The following is a 15,506-nucleotide window of genomic DNA, read 5'->3' as shown; positions in this document are numbered from 1 at the left end:
TGTTTGCATGGCCTTGTCCCTTCTAGCTATAATAATTACAATTTATAGATGTGTTTTTATGTTGATTTTGTTTTGTAAAAATGATAATAATCAGGGCAAAAAAATCTGAAGTCTAAGAAAACCACCCACTGGCTAACCTCCAGCAATTCTAAAGGGTGTTGTCTGTTTGCCCCGGTAAGCAGTGCTTCTCCTCTCTCTCTCCCTCTCTCTCTCTCTCCTACTTGGTGTTGTTTGTCAGTGTAGCAACACGCATGTCATCGGCCTTCCTTCCTTGTCATCTTAACGCACAGACACTCGCGGATTTCACTCGGCAAGGCCTGGCCTGCCTGCCTGCTGTCAGTCCTTAATAGTTTACAGCTGGAAGGGGTGGGAGAGAGAGCGAGAGAGCGAGAGAGCGAGAGAGGGAGGGAGGAGGAGGAGGGGGGAAGGAGGGGGTGAACACAGGGCTGTGATGCAGACAGCAAATCACATGAGCAGGGATCTGTTTACAAACTGAACAGGAGCAGTCATATCGGTTATACAGTTATAAGGAACCTGGGCTGAGGAATGGGAATCTGGCTGGGCGTTCACTGCTGGAGGTTGGTGAACATTATCAGTTTTTTGGAATAGCTGAAGCAGACAGTAGTCACAAGCAAAATAGAGCACAATGCCAGTCACAGCTTGAAGCCTGTTTTCACGGGGACTTACAGACTACTGCGTGGCAGCCAGTTCAGCCTTTTGTTTCAGTTTGGGGAGCAGCAAGTTGGTTGGCAAACAAGGAAGATCCATGTGAAAACAGGTATCCAAAAGGGGAAAATTAAAATAATTTGGGAATAGGAGTAGTAGGCTGAGGAGGTGGGGTGAAGCTAGTGAAAATGTTTCTGCGTGAGACAAAGCAGTGACTATATTCAGTGTTGGGCTCCAGGGAGAAACTGGTGTTCGGTCTGTTATTTTTGAATCTTCATTTTTGAGGATTGGAATATTTTTTGGTTTCCCATACATACCTGAGGCAAGAAGATGTTTATCTTAACATGCAAATGCTGCAAGTGAACTTCAAATGCGTCTGATCTCTAGATAAACGGATGTGTCACCAAAATTATATTTGAGCCCAAATCCTGCTCTATGACACCCACATACATAACAACTCCTCTACATGAAAGTGAACCGGAGATGTGTTAGAGGTATGGCAGATATGGCCAAAAGCAAGGTGGTCTATGAACGTGTGTTACAGCAAGAACAATTCTGTTGGAATTCTTAAAATGTACGATTTTCCTCAAGAGGAGAGCAGGTCTTACATTTCCCGACGGCCTTTCACCAAGAACAACAGTGTTTCAGCTGATAAATGTGGGATTGAAGAGTACAATAATATCTTTGTGTGATAAGAGGTGGTGATACAATTCCAGCTGAGAGCTGTAGTTGAACTTTTAAAGCTGGCAACCTCCAGGCTTTGAGTCTTGGCTGGTTTCCTAGTGAATATTCACAGAAGGAACAAGCGAGGTGGTCCTAGCAGCAATCAACCAGGGCTGGCCTGCTAGCACGTCCATAACCCCACATTGTGACCCCTGGAAACAGCTCCCTTTGCAGTGTTGGGCTGAATTTGAACCTGCTGAGAATCAGATTTGATGCACCCGTTCCAGTGGTGTACCGGTGAGTACAAATAAATGTCAGCTAGTGCAGTCTATAGAACTGACAGATTACTTCCTTGTCTGCTCACTGCTAACATAAGGCTGTTCACTGGGTTAACATTGTCATGTAAATGAGCTAGAAATGAGCCATGCTTGGTAGGCTTTATTTCAGAGTGGAGGTTAGCAGCTACAGAGTGTCCAGTGAAGCCAATTGGAAATCCTGCCTGGATGAACGCAGTCCTCCTTATTCAATATGCGTGGATCAGCTTCACTGGGTGAAAAGATCATCAGATCAGAGAAAGAGAGATCCTATGATGGCTATCGTTGACTGTGCTTTCTTTAGCATGTGCTGCAGCAGCAAGGTGACATTTTCAACTGGGCTTTGAAAACAACACATACATTTATTTTTTTAAACACAGAGAAAGCTAAGGAGCATATGTTACAAACAATATATGCCAAACCAAGATGGGATGCCCTAGGAGTGCTTCAAATCGATTTTAAACTTGTAAATGTAGTTGCCCCCCACCCAGTCTTGAACCTCTCCAAATGATTGTAATGCTTTTGCTATGTTCCCTGTTCCCCTTGCACAACCCAAAACAAACTGATCAGATTAAGACCGCCCCCTCCCCTTCCCAAAACCCTCCTTCCCCAGAGAGAGACCCTGCTGACAGAAAGACACAGCAGTGATTTGAGAATGTATGCCTTGTTGGAACAGATGGAGACATGACTTAAGTGGTCCTGCTGTCACATGTGTTTGTTTTGTGTATGGGCAATTACATGAGTAGTTCTGGGAACTGAAGATGAGGCTGCAGCCATATGGTAATTACTTATAACTAAATATTTGCTCTTGGTTTAATGATAAATATTACGCTTGTGATCGGGGACCAATTTCGGCATGATACTTATTGATTTAGAAAGCCCTGACCTTTGTATATGACACTCTATATTACCTGCTTAACAGCTCCCTTTCTCTCGGCCACCAACAAGCATCATATTGCAAGTTGGGAAGGTAATACAGAAACAGAGCACCAAAACACAAAGCTTCCTCTTGTACACCTGTGTAACAGTTTATTCGAGAAAAACACTTAATCTGTTTGTTGTTGTTAGCCATTTGAGCGGAAATAATGCTGCTGAAGGGGTCTCCAATTGCTGAGCAAAATGGTTGTCATTACAGTTCAGTTCCTGTCTGGTTTTAAAATGACCAAATCACACTTTTCCCCTTGGCCGGACCAGGTGCTGTGCTAAAAATGTTTTAAGACAGACTTGTTTATGACACAAGAGGCTTTGGGGGCAGGATCATTGAAAAATACCAGCAAGGTTATGGTCCTACTGAGGTCAGTCAGACATGTCCTGATACGCTCACCTCTTCGTCTGAACGATCTGCATCTTTGTTACTTCAGTAATGCACAGATTTCCATATAGCTCCATATCAGACTAAATTAATGTGAGCCCCTTCTGAAGGGCTTACATGACCATCTGCAGGATTTAGTATAAATGCTAAGAGTGAGGGGGTGGTGGCTAGGGATCTCAGCTGTAGGAGGTTTATTTCCTGGCAGTCTTCATTTCATAGTGTAATGGACAAAATTACTTAATTATTTTTACATAAAATCGTCCATAAACGCTTAAAAATGTAGCAGTCACAGGTTTCCTGGGAGTACTAGTTTTTGATAAATGATCCTGACACTAATGTCGATTTCAAAATGGACCATGTAAAACAAATTACTACACTATAAAATGTTCGGTTATATAATTTGATAACTCACCAAATTGGAAAAAAAAAATTGTTTCAAGAGTTGTTTCGACACAATTAAAAGTCTCACACAAAGTTGAACAAACAAGCAAAACTAACAAACAAAAAACAATAAGGAATGTAATCATTGACTTATTGATGAAGCACTGAGGTAAACTCCCTTTGAATAACCAGTGCTAACTATGTGAACTATCAGTGTCCTGAATAGATAATGCTGAAACAGACTTGTTCTGCTTGTAACTCACCCCTCTTCACAAGAAAAAAACACATTGCCAATTAATCTTTGATACAAGCTGCCCATCTGTTACTGTCTCCTACATTTGATAAATTAAACTGCACATTGCTCATCTTTTGTTTGGAAACATCTGTCCTTTACAAATTCACATTGATCAAATGTTAGACAACTGGTGTAAGATAAGCTACACAATACATGTATTTCAGTGTACAATGTGCAGCTCCATTATCTCTTGAACACCAAAATCATTACATCCTGGTAGTCCCACTGTTTAAACAGGATGAAAGGGCTGTAGAAATTCGGAGAAACATAATAAATGGTACTCTTTCTTAGAAACACATTCTGAGCTCTGAGCAGTCTCAGAGTCATGTGAATCAAATGACACAGATGTCAACATCTGGGAAAGTCCTATCTTGAAAATATGAGGGTGTTATACTTCTGGAGTAAAGAAACGATAATACATCATTGATCCTTACAGTTAAAGTGCACCATTCATCACAGCTAATCATTTCAATGAAACAAAAATGCTGAAGTTTGTAGGAAACATGCCTGAGGGCAGACAGTTCTCACAGAAAGACATTGACACCTATAAATACTAGGACCATATGCGAACCATTACAGGATGACACAAACTCCATTTTGTAGATCGAGTTGCAATGTGAATTGTCAGTGGAAGAAAAGGCTGGAGAAATAATTTTAATAAGAGTGACAGGGAGTAGTAGTGCGACTTTGTATGCTGGATGCAGATCCGATTGGGGTCCCAGATTGAGATACTCTTAAAACCATAGATCGGTAGGTCCTTACAGAGGTGAGGAAAAGATGCATGAGAAGAAAGGGTGGTCCATATGCGGTTCTCCTGTGGCTCTGTGAAGTTCTCACAAAACGAGACTCTGCAACTGGGGAAACTGTAAAGGCAGCAATGTATACAGACAGGGCGTGAAGCACATGATGTGGCTGTATGGAACAGATCATTGTTCACCTGACAATAAGAGAATGAGGGCCAGGCTTTGGAAGGCTATTCTTTATAGTTCCCGTTGATCTAGGCTGGCAGGTCATCTGACCGGGGCAATCATTGACATCAGGCTGACTGAGACCAGAGCCAGTCAGCCAGCAAAGCCTGCCAGGCTCAGAGATGGCCTGGCGTTGCTCATCAGAACCTATTAACTCATTGGCAGCCATGCCACACATCAAATCTGGGCTCACCTGGGTTCTGTCTGATGCAGTGTGCGAGAAGGTGCCAGTTAGGTAAGATGTTAAAAGATCTTCCTCTCTCGAATGATATAGCTTCACAGAATGTTCAGAGATGAATGGTCAGGGAATGTATAGTCAGCTTGAGACGCCAGATGTTAAATTGCATAAACAGTGGGATATAGCCACAATAAGCACTTGTTCATTATCACTGTGGGTGAACCTGTATTTTATGTGGAAGTAAAATGTCATTGCCCAGATGGCCACTTCATTTTAAAGGTGTAATAAAAGGATCACATACTGAGACACCATATTCTCTTAAAGGACATTATATCATAGGTCAATCTATAAAAATGCTGCATTTAACAAATGTCCAGAGGGAGAATGAGGGGAACTCGCAAACAGTATTATGTGTTAAGGATATATTCATCAATCAACACAGAAATTGTGTTTGTTTTAAATATATGCAAGAGCCAGCTTCTTGGAGTTTCAGCTGTGTTTACTTCAAAACCATATAATTCAGTTAGTTCAACTGCTGAACTTATTTTGATGCCGAAGCAAATGGGAATCAATTGCATAATACTGTAATAATCGCTTGTTTCTGAAATCTTATTTGTTTGTGTTCTGTTAAAGGGAGACAAACCTTGTGACTAAAGAGGCTGGATGAATAACAGTCTCTGTGAAAATGTCAGTGGTTAAGTTTTGTAGTTTGAGTATGAGTAAGAGCACCATAAAAATTAAATCCATGAAGAGATGACCACATTTACAGGACTCCACAGAGGAGCCTGTTGCTTGTCAGGAAAAAGAGAAGTGAAAACTACTTTTTTTAAGTTGTTGTTGTTGTGGTTAGTCAGTAATTCCCTAATTGAATACAGCTTCCATACTTACTCAACCTCAATCAACTTTGTCAGGCGTTATTCAGATTCTACTGATAAAACACCATCCAAATATTAACACATTTAGGATAGCTATTTAAAAAAATAGTATTCATTCACCATGTCCACTAGGCAGCTTAAAAGATGGGAACCTAATCCACTTAATACATTGGATCAAAGTAGCTGTTCATCTGCCAAATAAGATAAAACTGTGATGGATAGGGCAGATGGTATTTGTAACCTTGTCTTATCCTATTCAAAGGAATCTGATTACCTTAAATGTTTTGTACCCACACTTATTAAATCAGAACCATAACATCAGTGACAGTCAGTGGGCATCACACTGTTTGCTGGGGAATTGAATTAGAAATAATTACTCCAGGCCTCAGGGAAGAGATGCTGGTCAGCATGTGTGCACAGAGAAAAATGTGCCCAGGATATAATTTCTAAATTACATGGCAAAAACACATTCAAAGAAGAACATACAAATACCACAGGACATCGTAACAAAACCTAGGCATGTCATTGATCCTCCAACAGTTCCAATAGCCATAATGACAACTGAACAAATAAATTGATGAAATAGGCTAGAGCAATTTATTTGAACTATCAATACATATTGAACTTACACTCAATAATAAACTACCAAAGATCAGCTGTTTGTTTTACTCATTAGAGCAATGTTCAGTAGATATACACAATCAATCAATGTTTCTTCCAACAAAATAACTAGTATTCCACAATAGATAATTTACATGAAAAGCCAACTGAAAGAAAAGGAAAAAGCAGATGTATACAGATAATTTATTTAAGCCAAACACCTTTTCTCTGTGATTAAATGTTGCTCTAAAAGATTGTATGCTTATTGTGCTCAAATAACTATAACATCAGTGATTGAATAATATATTTTGCACTATATCTAATGGTATTAATCCTCTGAACCTCTTGATGCATATATGCTGCATATATACCTCCATATTTGGGCACTAACATTACCAACGTCAAACTCTGAAAGATTCAATGAATGTTCCGAAAAAAATGAGTCAACTAGTTTGCACTGACTCTTATTAATTACCGATAAACTGTTTACGATGAGAAATAGCACACCGGCTCATAGTTGAACACTATAGCTTGCCACACTGACTTACTATTGGCCAAGCATTATTAGGTCATTTATAGTGATAGTTGGTGTCCATCAAACAGAAACCTTCCCAACTCCTGTTTGAACATAAAGTATGTGGACAAGATATGAAGGAAGTCTTTATTTAAAATGTAATCTTAAACGTTCCAATGGTTTCCAGGTCTCCCAGCCCCCCTATATTAACTAATTCACAGATTCCTGTTATTAAGCAAAGGGAGAAGAAATACAATTAAATTCATAGAAATGTTTTGAAATATGATACAGCAATAGAATGTTTTAAAAATAATAATCATCATCAGACTCTGGATTGAATAGGCCCGTTCAATACTGTCATTTGCCAAGAGTGCATCCGAGTTTGCAGGCTACGGTACGTGATTGATTTGACATATTATAAGCACAGAGAACCCTCATCAATGTCAAAAGGAGCACTTAGTCAGAACTTACTTTTGGCATCTAGTGTGCGAGTGTGGCAACTTACAGAGCCAGGATTGCCCTTTAATGATGCAATTCACAACCAGTCGATATTAATCAGATAAGGTATGGGATGGATGCCAACCCCATCAGCAAGGGAAGACAGGAAGGAAGCTAACAGCTGTGGCAAACATCTCTTCAACAACTGGTCTTTTTTTAGCACTGGCCGATTTCACACAGAAAGTCCATCTTATAAACCAAGTAATACTAGTATTAACAGATTTCACTTTTATATATTAAATCATCAGAAGCCTGGAGAACCTCTTTCCCTTGACCTCACTCCCATCTGTTAATGCGATCTTAAACTGATTCCAATCAATGATGATTTACATCAAAATCCTGCATATTATTTTATTTTGTATATAAAGCAGTCATGGCTAATTCGAAAGCAGAATAATACAAATCAGCCTGGTCTAAATTGCACCCACTTATTTAGAAAATGATATTTCCTTTTTTGTAAACATCTGTGGTGTGGCTGTTGTATGGCATTATGTTGATATTAAGTCTAAAGAGAGACTGCAGTTTCTCTGACACATCGACACACCTCAGCTGGACAGGCAAATATAGGACAAAAAGTCACCACATTCTGTAGAAATACATCTGACATAAAAAACATTGTGAAACTGGGTTGCTGTTTATTCATGTGAGGGCCAACACAAAGTTACTGCGAAACAGGAATTGGCAGTGAACACTTACAGTATACAGGAGTCATAACATTTGGTGTGTTTTAAATTTTTTTGCTTTGCAAAGGCTCAAACACATATGGCTTCATATAAATGAACACCTAAAATATAGAACCGGGAGAGTTTCCAATCAAGCCTGTTGGTCAATTCGATAGTAGCCAATTTGGAATTAAATGATAAAACATAAAAAAGCCCATCGCACCTGCTATGCATTTATACATACAGGGATAAATTTGCACTGGCATAGGTTAAGGAATAATATAAAGACCAAGATGCTCTTTTCATTCACTTGGGGGAAAATGGAAGAGCTGTAAAAGTCACATTGGATTTTGTTCTCATATAAACTGTATGAAAAGTCCTTTTTTAGATCATGAATCTACAGGTTTTTATTTTCCATTCCGCTCACAGACAGTCAGAGAGGAGTACTAGGCTTGCCTGGTGATTTCTTCATGTGCCATTGTTGTGTCCTGACAGGATGTGCGTGCAGCTTGGGGTTAAAGAGTTCTGACGAGTACTGTAAGATGTCAGCAGAAATCTATGACCTTCCTCTCAACGTGTACGTCATCATCCTGGGCATCGGCCTCTTCATTTTCATGCTGAGCATGATATTCTGCTGCTACCTGTTCAGGTAACACACAAGATGCTCTACAGACAGCACACATAGGCACACTTATGAATATCACACAGATGGGAGGGGGGGTTGGGGGATGGGGGCGGTGTGGTAGTGGGGAGTGCCATATTGTAAACCCAAAAATATACACAATCAACGAAGGGCATCTGTGACATTTTATTTGCAATTCACTGATGCCAAGATGTGCCTCTTAAAGGTAATGTTTTGGCTTCCCCTGATGTAACATGTGTAGCTGTGCGTTAAGAAATAATTATTTTATGGACTTCCAAAGCTTTGCATGGCTTAGCCCCATCTTATTCAGCACAGTAGCTCTTGATGTGTCCATTCTCAAGGCTCTGGACTCCTGAATATTGGAATTCATGGGAAATGTCAGAGTCTGAATCCATTTCTGTATTTAAATTCCAGCTCAAGACTTTCTTATTGAGGCTGGTATTTGACTAGTTCCTTAGAGATCAATGCTGAGAAAATGCGCTACATAAATCTGGATTAAATTGTATTGTTGAAATTCGCTAAATTGTTTGGGTATTATAAAACCAAATAATTGTACTTGGGGGGAGTTTAATTTACAGGTTTTTTTGAAAAAGTTTATAAAACTGAAGCACGCTGTTCATATACATTTTATTTCAGACCAGCTTGCTTAGAAACCTTGCAAATCCACAAAACATGCAAATACAGTGTGATTACAACCTATACTGATCATCATAAGTTTAACCACATACATGCCTGTATAAACATTCACAAGAATAGGATCTGCTTATTACCAGAAGGAGGATCCTCATGTCAAATCTAAAAACATTCAGTATTTTCATGATAAACAATTACAAAACCTTATTCATGAGGGGCTCACCATTTTCATCCCTATATGATCACTTTCCTACCAATAGTGAACATATTATTTCAACATATGCACTGGTAGTGACATATTTTCCAAATCATCAGTTTAAAACTACATCCCTCAAGTCCCTAAATCAAAGATGAACACACTAGGTTATTTTGTCACAAAGTTTAGCAGTACCTGTCCATTTACACCTAATCTCTCAAAAAAGATTCACATTGTTGAAAACCTTTTCCACGTTTCTCTTCAGCTTATCCAGCAAACATCAAATTTAAATGATGTCAAACTTCATATTGAAATACTTTCCATACCAAGTAAAACTGACAACAGAAGTAACTCCAGTATTTGCTTTTGCTTCAAATTGATGTTAATTCGATTTAAGCAAACATTTTCCAAATAATTTCATTCGACCATCATAAATTGTAAGAAAATTTTACTTCAATCAGGTATTGTTTCATTCTGCCACGAATCATGTTCATTCTCCACATTGCTGATAGTAGGGGGGGGATCCTCCTCAAAAGTATTGATAAAAACATGTTACACTAGGCTACACAGATAAGTAGAGAGAAAAACTTTCACTGCATGTTAATGAATCAAAACACAGCCTGGGAGAAAAATCCAGTTCTCCCTAACGAACCCAAGAATAGAAGAGACAGTGGCGCCTCTAAATTAGGATTAATAGTCTAGAAACATTACATAATTGAGCTTGGATTCTGCCTCTTGTCATCTGCCTTACCCAGATAGCAAGATAACATTGAATCAATGATAAAACAACATTGACAGTTATATTGATTCAATGTTGTATCAAGATCCATGACGATCACCGATGTTGTTAACCTTTTATCAATATTATTTTGCTATCCGGGTACCTTCACCCATGCCTGTTTTTGTCTCTCTCGCTGTAGTTATTGGATATAGACTGAAGAATCTAGGCTTCAGAATGTAGTTGCATCTTTTTTGATGAGTTGTGTTTCTGCCCAACAAATGGCAAAGCATAAATATTTCATATATACTGTGAAGAATTTATCAAATAAAATAATGCCAATATCGCCCTGACTAAATATCCGCTTTTACCTATTGATTTGACATTCACAGCTCTATACAATATGTAAACTTTCATGGAGTGCTTATTGAATCTTGATATCTACAGCTACTGTCGATATATGGATTAAGGTTCTGATCTTATTTTCCCTGCTGTAAATGGAGTGAAACACACATGACCTTCGGACTGTAGTGCAGTTACTGTGGTGGCATTAGTGTAGCGCAGATTTTTGCAGTTCTACAGAAATCCACTGATCCTACTGGTGGAGCAGTGCATGATCCGCACAAAACTGTGGAAATATGTGCTATATGATCGCAACATTTAATCTCTTCACTTCTCCTACACAATTTCTCCCTCTTAGGCTTATTTTATGCAGGTGATCAATTTGTAAGCTAATTATATTAACCAATTAGAATAAAAAAAGCAATGATGTGACCAAAATATGGGCTACAAATTAAATTCTCAACATGCATTATAAGAAATGTAACTATATGTATTTAACCCCCATACATTTGCTTAAAAACAATGAGAAGTAGTTAAATACAAGACTAGACGATTTATAATCTTAACATCTTATATATTTTTCATTGAGCAGGGCTGCCATTTTTAAGTTTACATGCATAAGGTTTCATATTACCAACAATTTACAAGCTTCACACTTTTCTCTTGCAGGCTAAGACGACAGGGAAGGAGAGAACAGTATGGATACAATGAGGTATTGTATGGGAAATATACAGTATATACTCATCACACTACATTAAACCCCAGTTGAAAATACTGCTAAATTCTTACTTAGACCAGCCTGAAAACATACACTTTCTTTTGCAAATGTTAGGTCTGCAGTATGTCTGTTTATATATATAAAATCACCATCTATTAACTCCAGGGTGTCTGATAAACATGCAGGAGATTATGATATTAAATCCCAACGGACAGTTGAAAAAGCAGACAAAATTGTAAATAATATCAATAAAAGTGTAATACTGATATACATCCCCATTCCATTTACTTTTGGTTAGAAGGGTACACCTATGATAATTTGTGGAAACACAGTGTGTATGCAGTTTCAAAATATATACATATGTAGTAAGACATCTGAGCAATTCTGTAATTCTGTGAATTTGCATTATTACAACATTTTCTGTTTCTTAGGTGGTTCTGAAGGGTGCAGGAAAAAAACTAAGCCTTCTTGGAGTAAGTGTCTCATTTACAATTCACACATAGTCACCTCCAAAATTATTGGCACCCTTGATAAAGATGAGCAAAAAAGGCTGTATAATATAAACAACACAGATAATGAGGTATATATTTTTTTATAGTAATACAATTGCTCAAGGAAAAAGTAATCTTTTTGCTCTCAAAAGGATAGGTGTCAAACACAATTAAATCAGCATTAACATTCTACTTTTTTTAAGTATGTCTCAGTCTTAAGGAACTGTATTGTGGCTTTCCAGGGCTTACTGTTTCACGGGGGTATACAAATGAGGTAACACACATGTATCATCCATTTGTTATCAATCACGAATGAAAATAGATAAATGGTTGTTGATCTTCATAGATCAGGCAATGTGTACAAAAATAGCTAAAAACCTAAATATACCACTTACCACTATAAGGGCATTCATTAAGAAATTAAAAACCAGTGGAACCTGCCTTGTAGAGACACAAGTGCATCTTTCCCCGATGCACAGTGAGGAAGTAAAATCTAAGTGCCTCAGCTGGAGTATTACAGAACTTGGTTGCATCTTGGGGTCATCAAATCTCCAAATCTACAATTAGATGATACCTCCCTGCCAAGAGCCTATTTGGAAAGGCTTTATTGGGTGCATCCAACAAATGTAAGTGTCTGGAGTTTGCAAAACATCACTAGCAATTGGATTTTAGCCCGGTGCTGTGATCAGATCAGACGGAAATAGAGTTCTTTAGCCAAGTTTGGTGTCAAAAGAAGAATGTATAAGCAGAAAACAACCTGATACCTTCTGTAAAATATGATGGTGGATCTTTGATGTTATGAGGCTGTTTTCCTTCTAATGGTCCTGGGACCCTTGTTAATGTCAACAGCATCATGAACTCTACCAACTCTACAAAGGTCATTTAAGCCAAAAGCCTGGTTGCCTCTGCCAGGAGACTGAAAATAGGCCACAAGTGGATCTTCCAGCAAGTAATAATTACATCTCAGGCTCTGGACTTGAATCTCATTGGAAACCTTGCTTTGAACTGAATATGGCAGTGCATCTTCAAGCACAGACCGAAGATTATGAAGGATCTGGAAAGATTCTGTATCGAGAAATAGCCTAAGAAGCCTTCCAATGTGCTCTCCAAACTCATAAAAAAATACTGAAAACAATTGTGCCAATAACTGTAACACATCATTCTTTTGGAAATAAATGTATCATTTCAGAAATGTGTATTAGATTATGAATAAAGTACAATACATTCCACATGTTGGAAAATTACAATATAGCTCATTGCCCATGTTGTTTATTTTAGACAGCCTTTTATCAAGGGCATCACTAATTTTGGAGGTGACTGTTATTCTAGCTGGTCAGTTTTTATAAAAGAATCCCAAGACTTTTCAGACACACATTTTGATTTGATGTTTCAATTTCAAATTCCATCAAATGTTCTGTCCTTTCAAAAATGGCCAGGCTAGATTTGCTATATGCAAATGAATGTTGCAGTTAATGAAGTTTGTCTGTTCTTGCAGCAGATGTGTGCAGTGTGCTTGGAGGAGTTCAGAGCCAGGGACGAGCTCGGGGTGTGTCCTTGTTCTCATGCGTTTCACAAGAAGTGAGTCAAAGCCATGATTTCAGCCTGTGTGTTGTTCTGGAATAGTGCGCAAAATATCCTTCAGGGAATGATATTGCCAAAAGCTAGAAACGCCCTACCCTGAAAATCCTAAGAAAACTGTTGTTTAGGAAAAATACTATACATTATTGTATACGCATTTTTGAACACCACACATTATCAAAGCCAAATGCAGTCCAGTTCTATCCTGCTCACATTGAATCTGTGGAATGCCATACAGTGTTGTTGTGCATTACATGTTATGAAAGGTTATTAAAGGTTTTAGAAAATACTAGATTTCTATACTTACAGAACTCACTTACAGTAAAGTATATGGGGTAGATGGCTTAAAAAGAAAGGAATTAGGTCTTGAGGCCCAAGAAGGTAGGAATAAAGGAAATATCCCCTCACACACCTCCCTAGCTGTTTATGTACTGTTAAAACTGGCAATGCATACCTGAATTTGAGGAAATACTGCTTTGCCTTCATGGGTAATTTAAAAGGGCTTTTTTCCCCAACTCACTTTGTCTCTTTTCTTGGGCTAGGTGTCTGGTGAAGTGGCTGGAGATCCGTAGTGTCTGCCCAATGTGCAACAAGCCCATCTGCAGGCTGACAGACGTGCGCCAGGGAGCAGAGGTGGCACAGAACCCGCAGGAGGTGTGAGGGGTGAAGGCAGTTTCCGGGCGGCCATCTTTAGGCCCTGAAAAAGCTGCCCCTACTGGAGGACTAACATCAGACTTTAGGGCATAAACACTCCCCCCACCCCCCTATTGCCACTCCAACAAAGGCCTGACCCAGGTCTCCCAAATACCACTATCAGCTTTACGGTGTCAACTGAAGAAGTTCTATTAGTCTCTTCCGCCTTACTGAAAAAAAAACTCCTAGATATTACAAATGGTTACATGTGGGAGCCAGTATGGCATCCCAGGAACCTTCCCAGCCTGGATGTTCCTCCTCGGCCCTGCAGCTGCAGGCCAGGAGAAGAAACCTGGACAGGGAGAGGCACTTTAATTCCAGGATGGTTTAGCCAAGAGCCACAAAAAGGGAGCATCAGGATAAGACTGGCTTTTAGGAGCCTGTGTCGATGGGTAACGCAGACAGACTTCAAATTAATTGTTTCTAGTTATTTTCTATCGTTGTATGCTCTGAAATAAAGTAACTATAGGGCAGTACTGTGGAGTAGTGGCTAGGGCTCCACACTCTGGAGCAGAGGGTCGATCCCAGGTGGGGGCATTGCTGTTGTACCCTTGAGCAAGGTACTTTACCTTGATTGCTCCAGTAAATGCCCAGCTGTATAAATGGGTAAAATGTAAAAAATAATGTGATATATTGTAACAATTGTAAGTCACCCTGGATAAGGGTGTCTGCTAAGAAATTGAGTAATAATAATAACTATGTTTTGGTGGTATAAACCCGCTTGCCTATTGTCATTTGTTTCTGTTAATTTGCACTCATGAAAGCAGTGAGAATGGGATTTGAGAATAACAATGATGATAATAATAATAATACAAACTTCTATACACAGTGGCTTTGTAGTGGAACCAAATAAATATTTAAGCCAAAGTGGTGTAAGCCAGGGGTGAAGAAATAGACGGCTTTTGTATTCATACCTATTGATCTCTTGAATTATGTAAACGAGCCGATCTAACAGTTCTTCCAAGGTCTGCAACTATGGATTTAAAGAGATTTATAAAACCCACTGGACTGCTGCCTCCAAGAATAAGGTTGCACAGGGGGAAAACAACTAAGCAGTCAGCTCAGCTAGACTCATATAATCCCTTTAACATTTAAGGTTTATAGCCGCCAAACAATTTAAAAAAGGAATCCCTGTAAGCGCTTACTGAATTAAATAACAGCACTGTTCTTTAACACTACAGTACCTAATTCATACTGTTGCCACTGCTCTACTTTTTAAGCAGGACACCGATTTGGTGTGTTAACACCCTACAGGGCCTACCCAGCAGACATTTGTACCCATAAATACATCACAGCCTTATATGATCAAAAACAATTGAAGAGGTGAAATCCACATATTTTTCCTTCCCGATCAAACAGAATATGAATCACTAGATCTTTGAACCCAAACATGTTTACCAAGTTTTTCAAAATGCTGTTTGTTAGTAAAGGCCACAGCTGTGAATAAATCTACAAACTTAGTTATTCTGTAGTGTAAGACATGAAAGCCTCACACAGATGACTCTTTCACTCCCAGAGGTTCAGCACAAGTCCACAAGCCTTTTTAATGTGTACCCCGTAAACAAAAA

At 38.9% G+C, this 15,506-nt stretch overlaps 1 protein-coding gene across 5 annotated transcripts; it reads left to right on the top strand.

Annotated features, from left to right (window-relative positions):
• The first annotated feature begins 454 nt into the window (after nt 1-454).
• On the top strand, nt 455-14,657 carry LOC136715976 (RING finger protein 122). 5 transcript variants are annotated; one of them, XM_066693407.1, is made up of 6 exons: nt 455-1,626; nt 8,422-8,575; nt 11,128-11,170; nt 11,608-11,649; nt 13,166-13,245; nt 13,788-14,657. In XM_066693407.1, exons 1-6 carry the CDS (start codon nt 1,602-1,604, stop codon nt 13,903-13,905), a joined length of 462 nt encoding a protein of 153 aa, XP_066549504.1. In that variant the 5' UTR covers nt 455-1,601; the 3' UTR covers nt 13,906-14,657. The 5 variants fall into 5 exon arrangements, with proteins under 5 accessions (XP_066549504.1, XP_066549503.1, XP_066549506.1 ...); XM_066693406.1 differs by having other exon boundaries at nt 459-1,626; nt 13,163-13,245; XM_066693409.1 differs by having other exon boundaries at nt 460-778; nt 13,163-13,245.
• The last annotated feature ends 849 nt before the right edge of the window (nt 14,658-15,506 follow it).

The sequence above is a fragment of the Amia ocellicauda genome, chromosome 20, assembly GCF_036373705.1.
Source record: "Amia ocellicauda isolate fAmiCal2 chromosome 20, fAmiCal2.hap1, whole genome shotgun sequence".
NCBI classification, from domain to species: Eukaryota; Metazoa; Chordata; class Actinopteri; order Amiiformes; family Amiidae; genus Amia; species Amia ocellicauda.
Note: the sequence above shows the minus strand (reverse complement) of the source record. Positions and strands in the feature narration are given on the sequence as shown.

What these genes read in the sequence shown, in the direction of transcription:
- LOC136715976 (XM_066693406.1), top strand. Translation starts at nt 1,602, where the DNA reads ATGCACCCGTTCCAGTGGTGTACCG. An exon ending in TTCTGCTGCTACCTGTTCAG is followed by an intron (nt 8,576 to 11,127) that starts GTAACACACAAG and finishes TTTCTCTTGCAG; the next exon opens with GCTAAGACGACAGGGAAGGA. An exon ending in TCTCATGCGTTTCACAAGAA is followed by an intron (nt 13,246 to 13,787) that starts GTGAGTCAAAGC and finishes TTCTTGGGCTAG; the next exon opens with GTGTCTGGTGAAGTGGCTGG.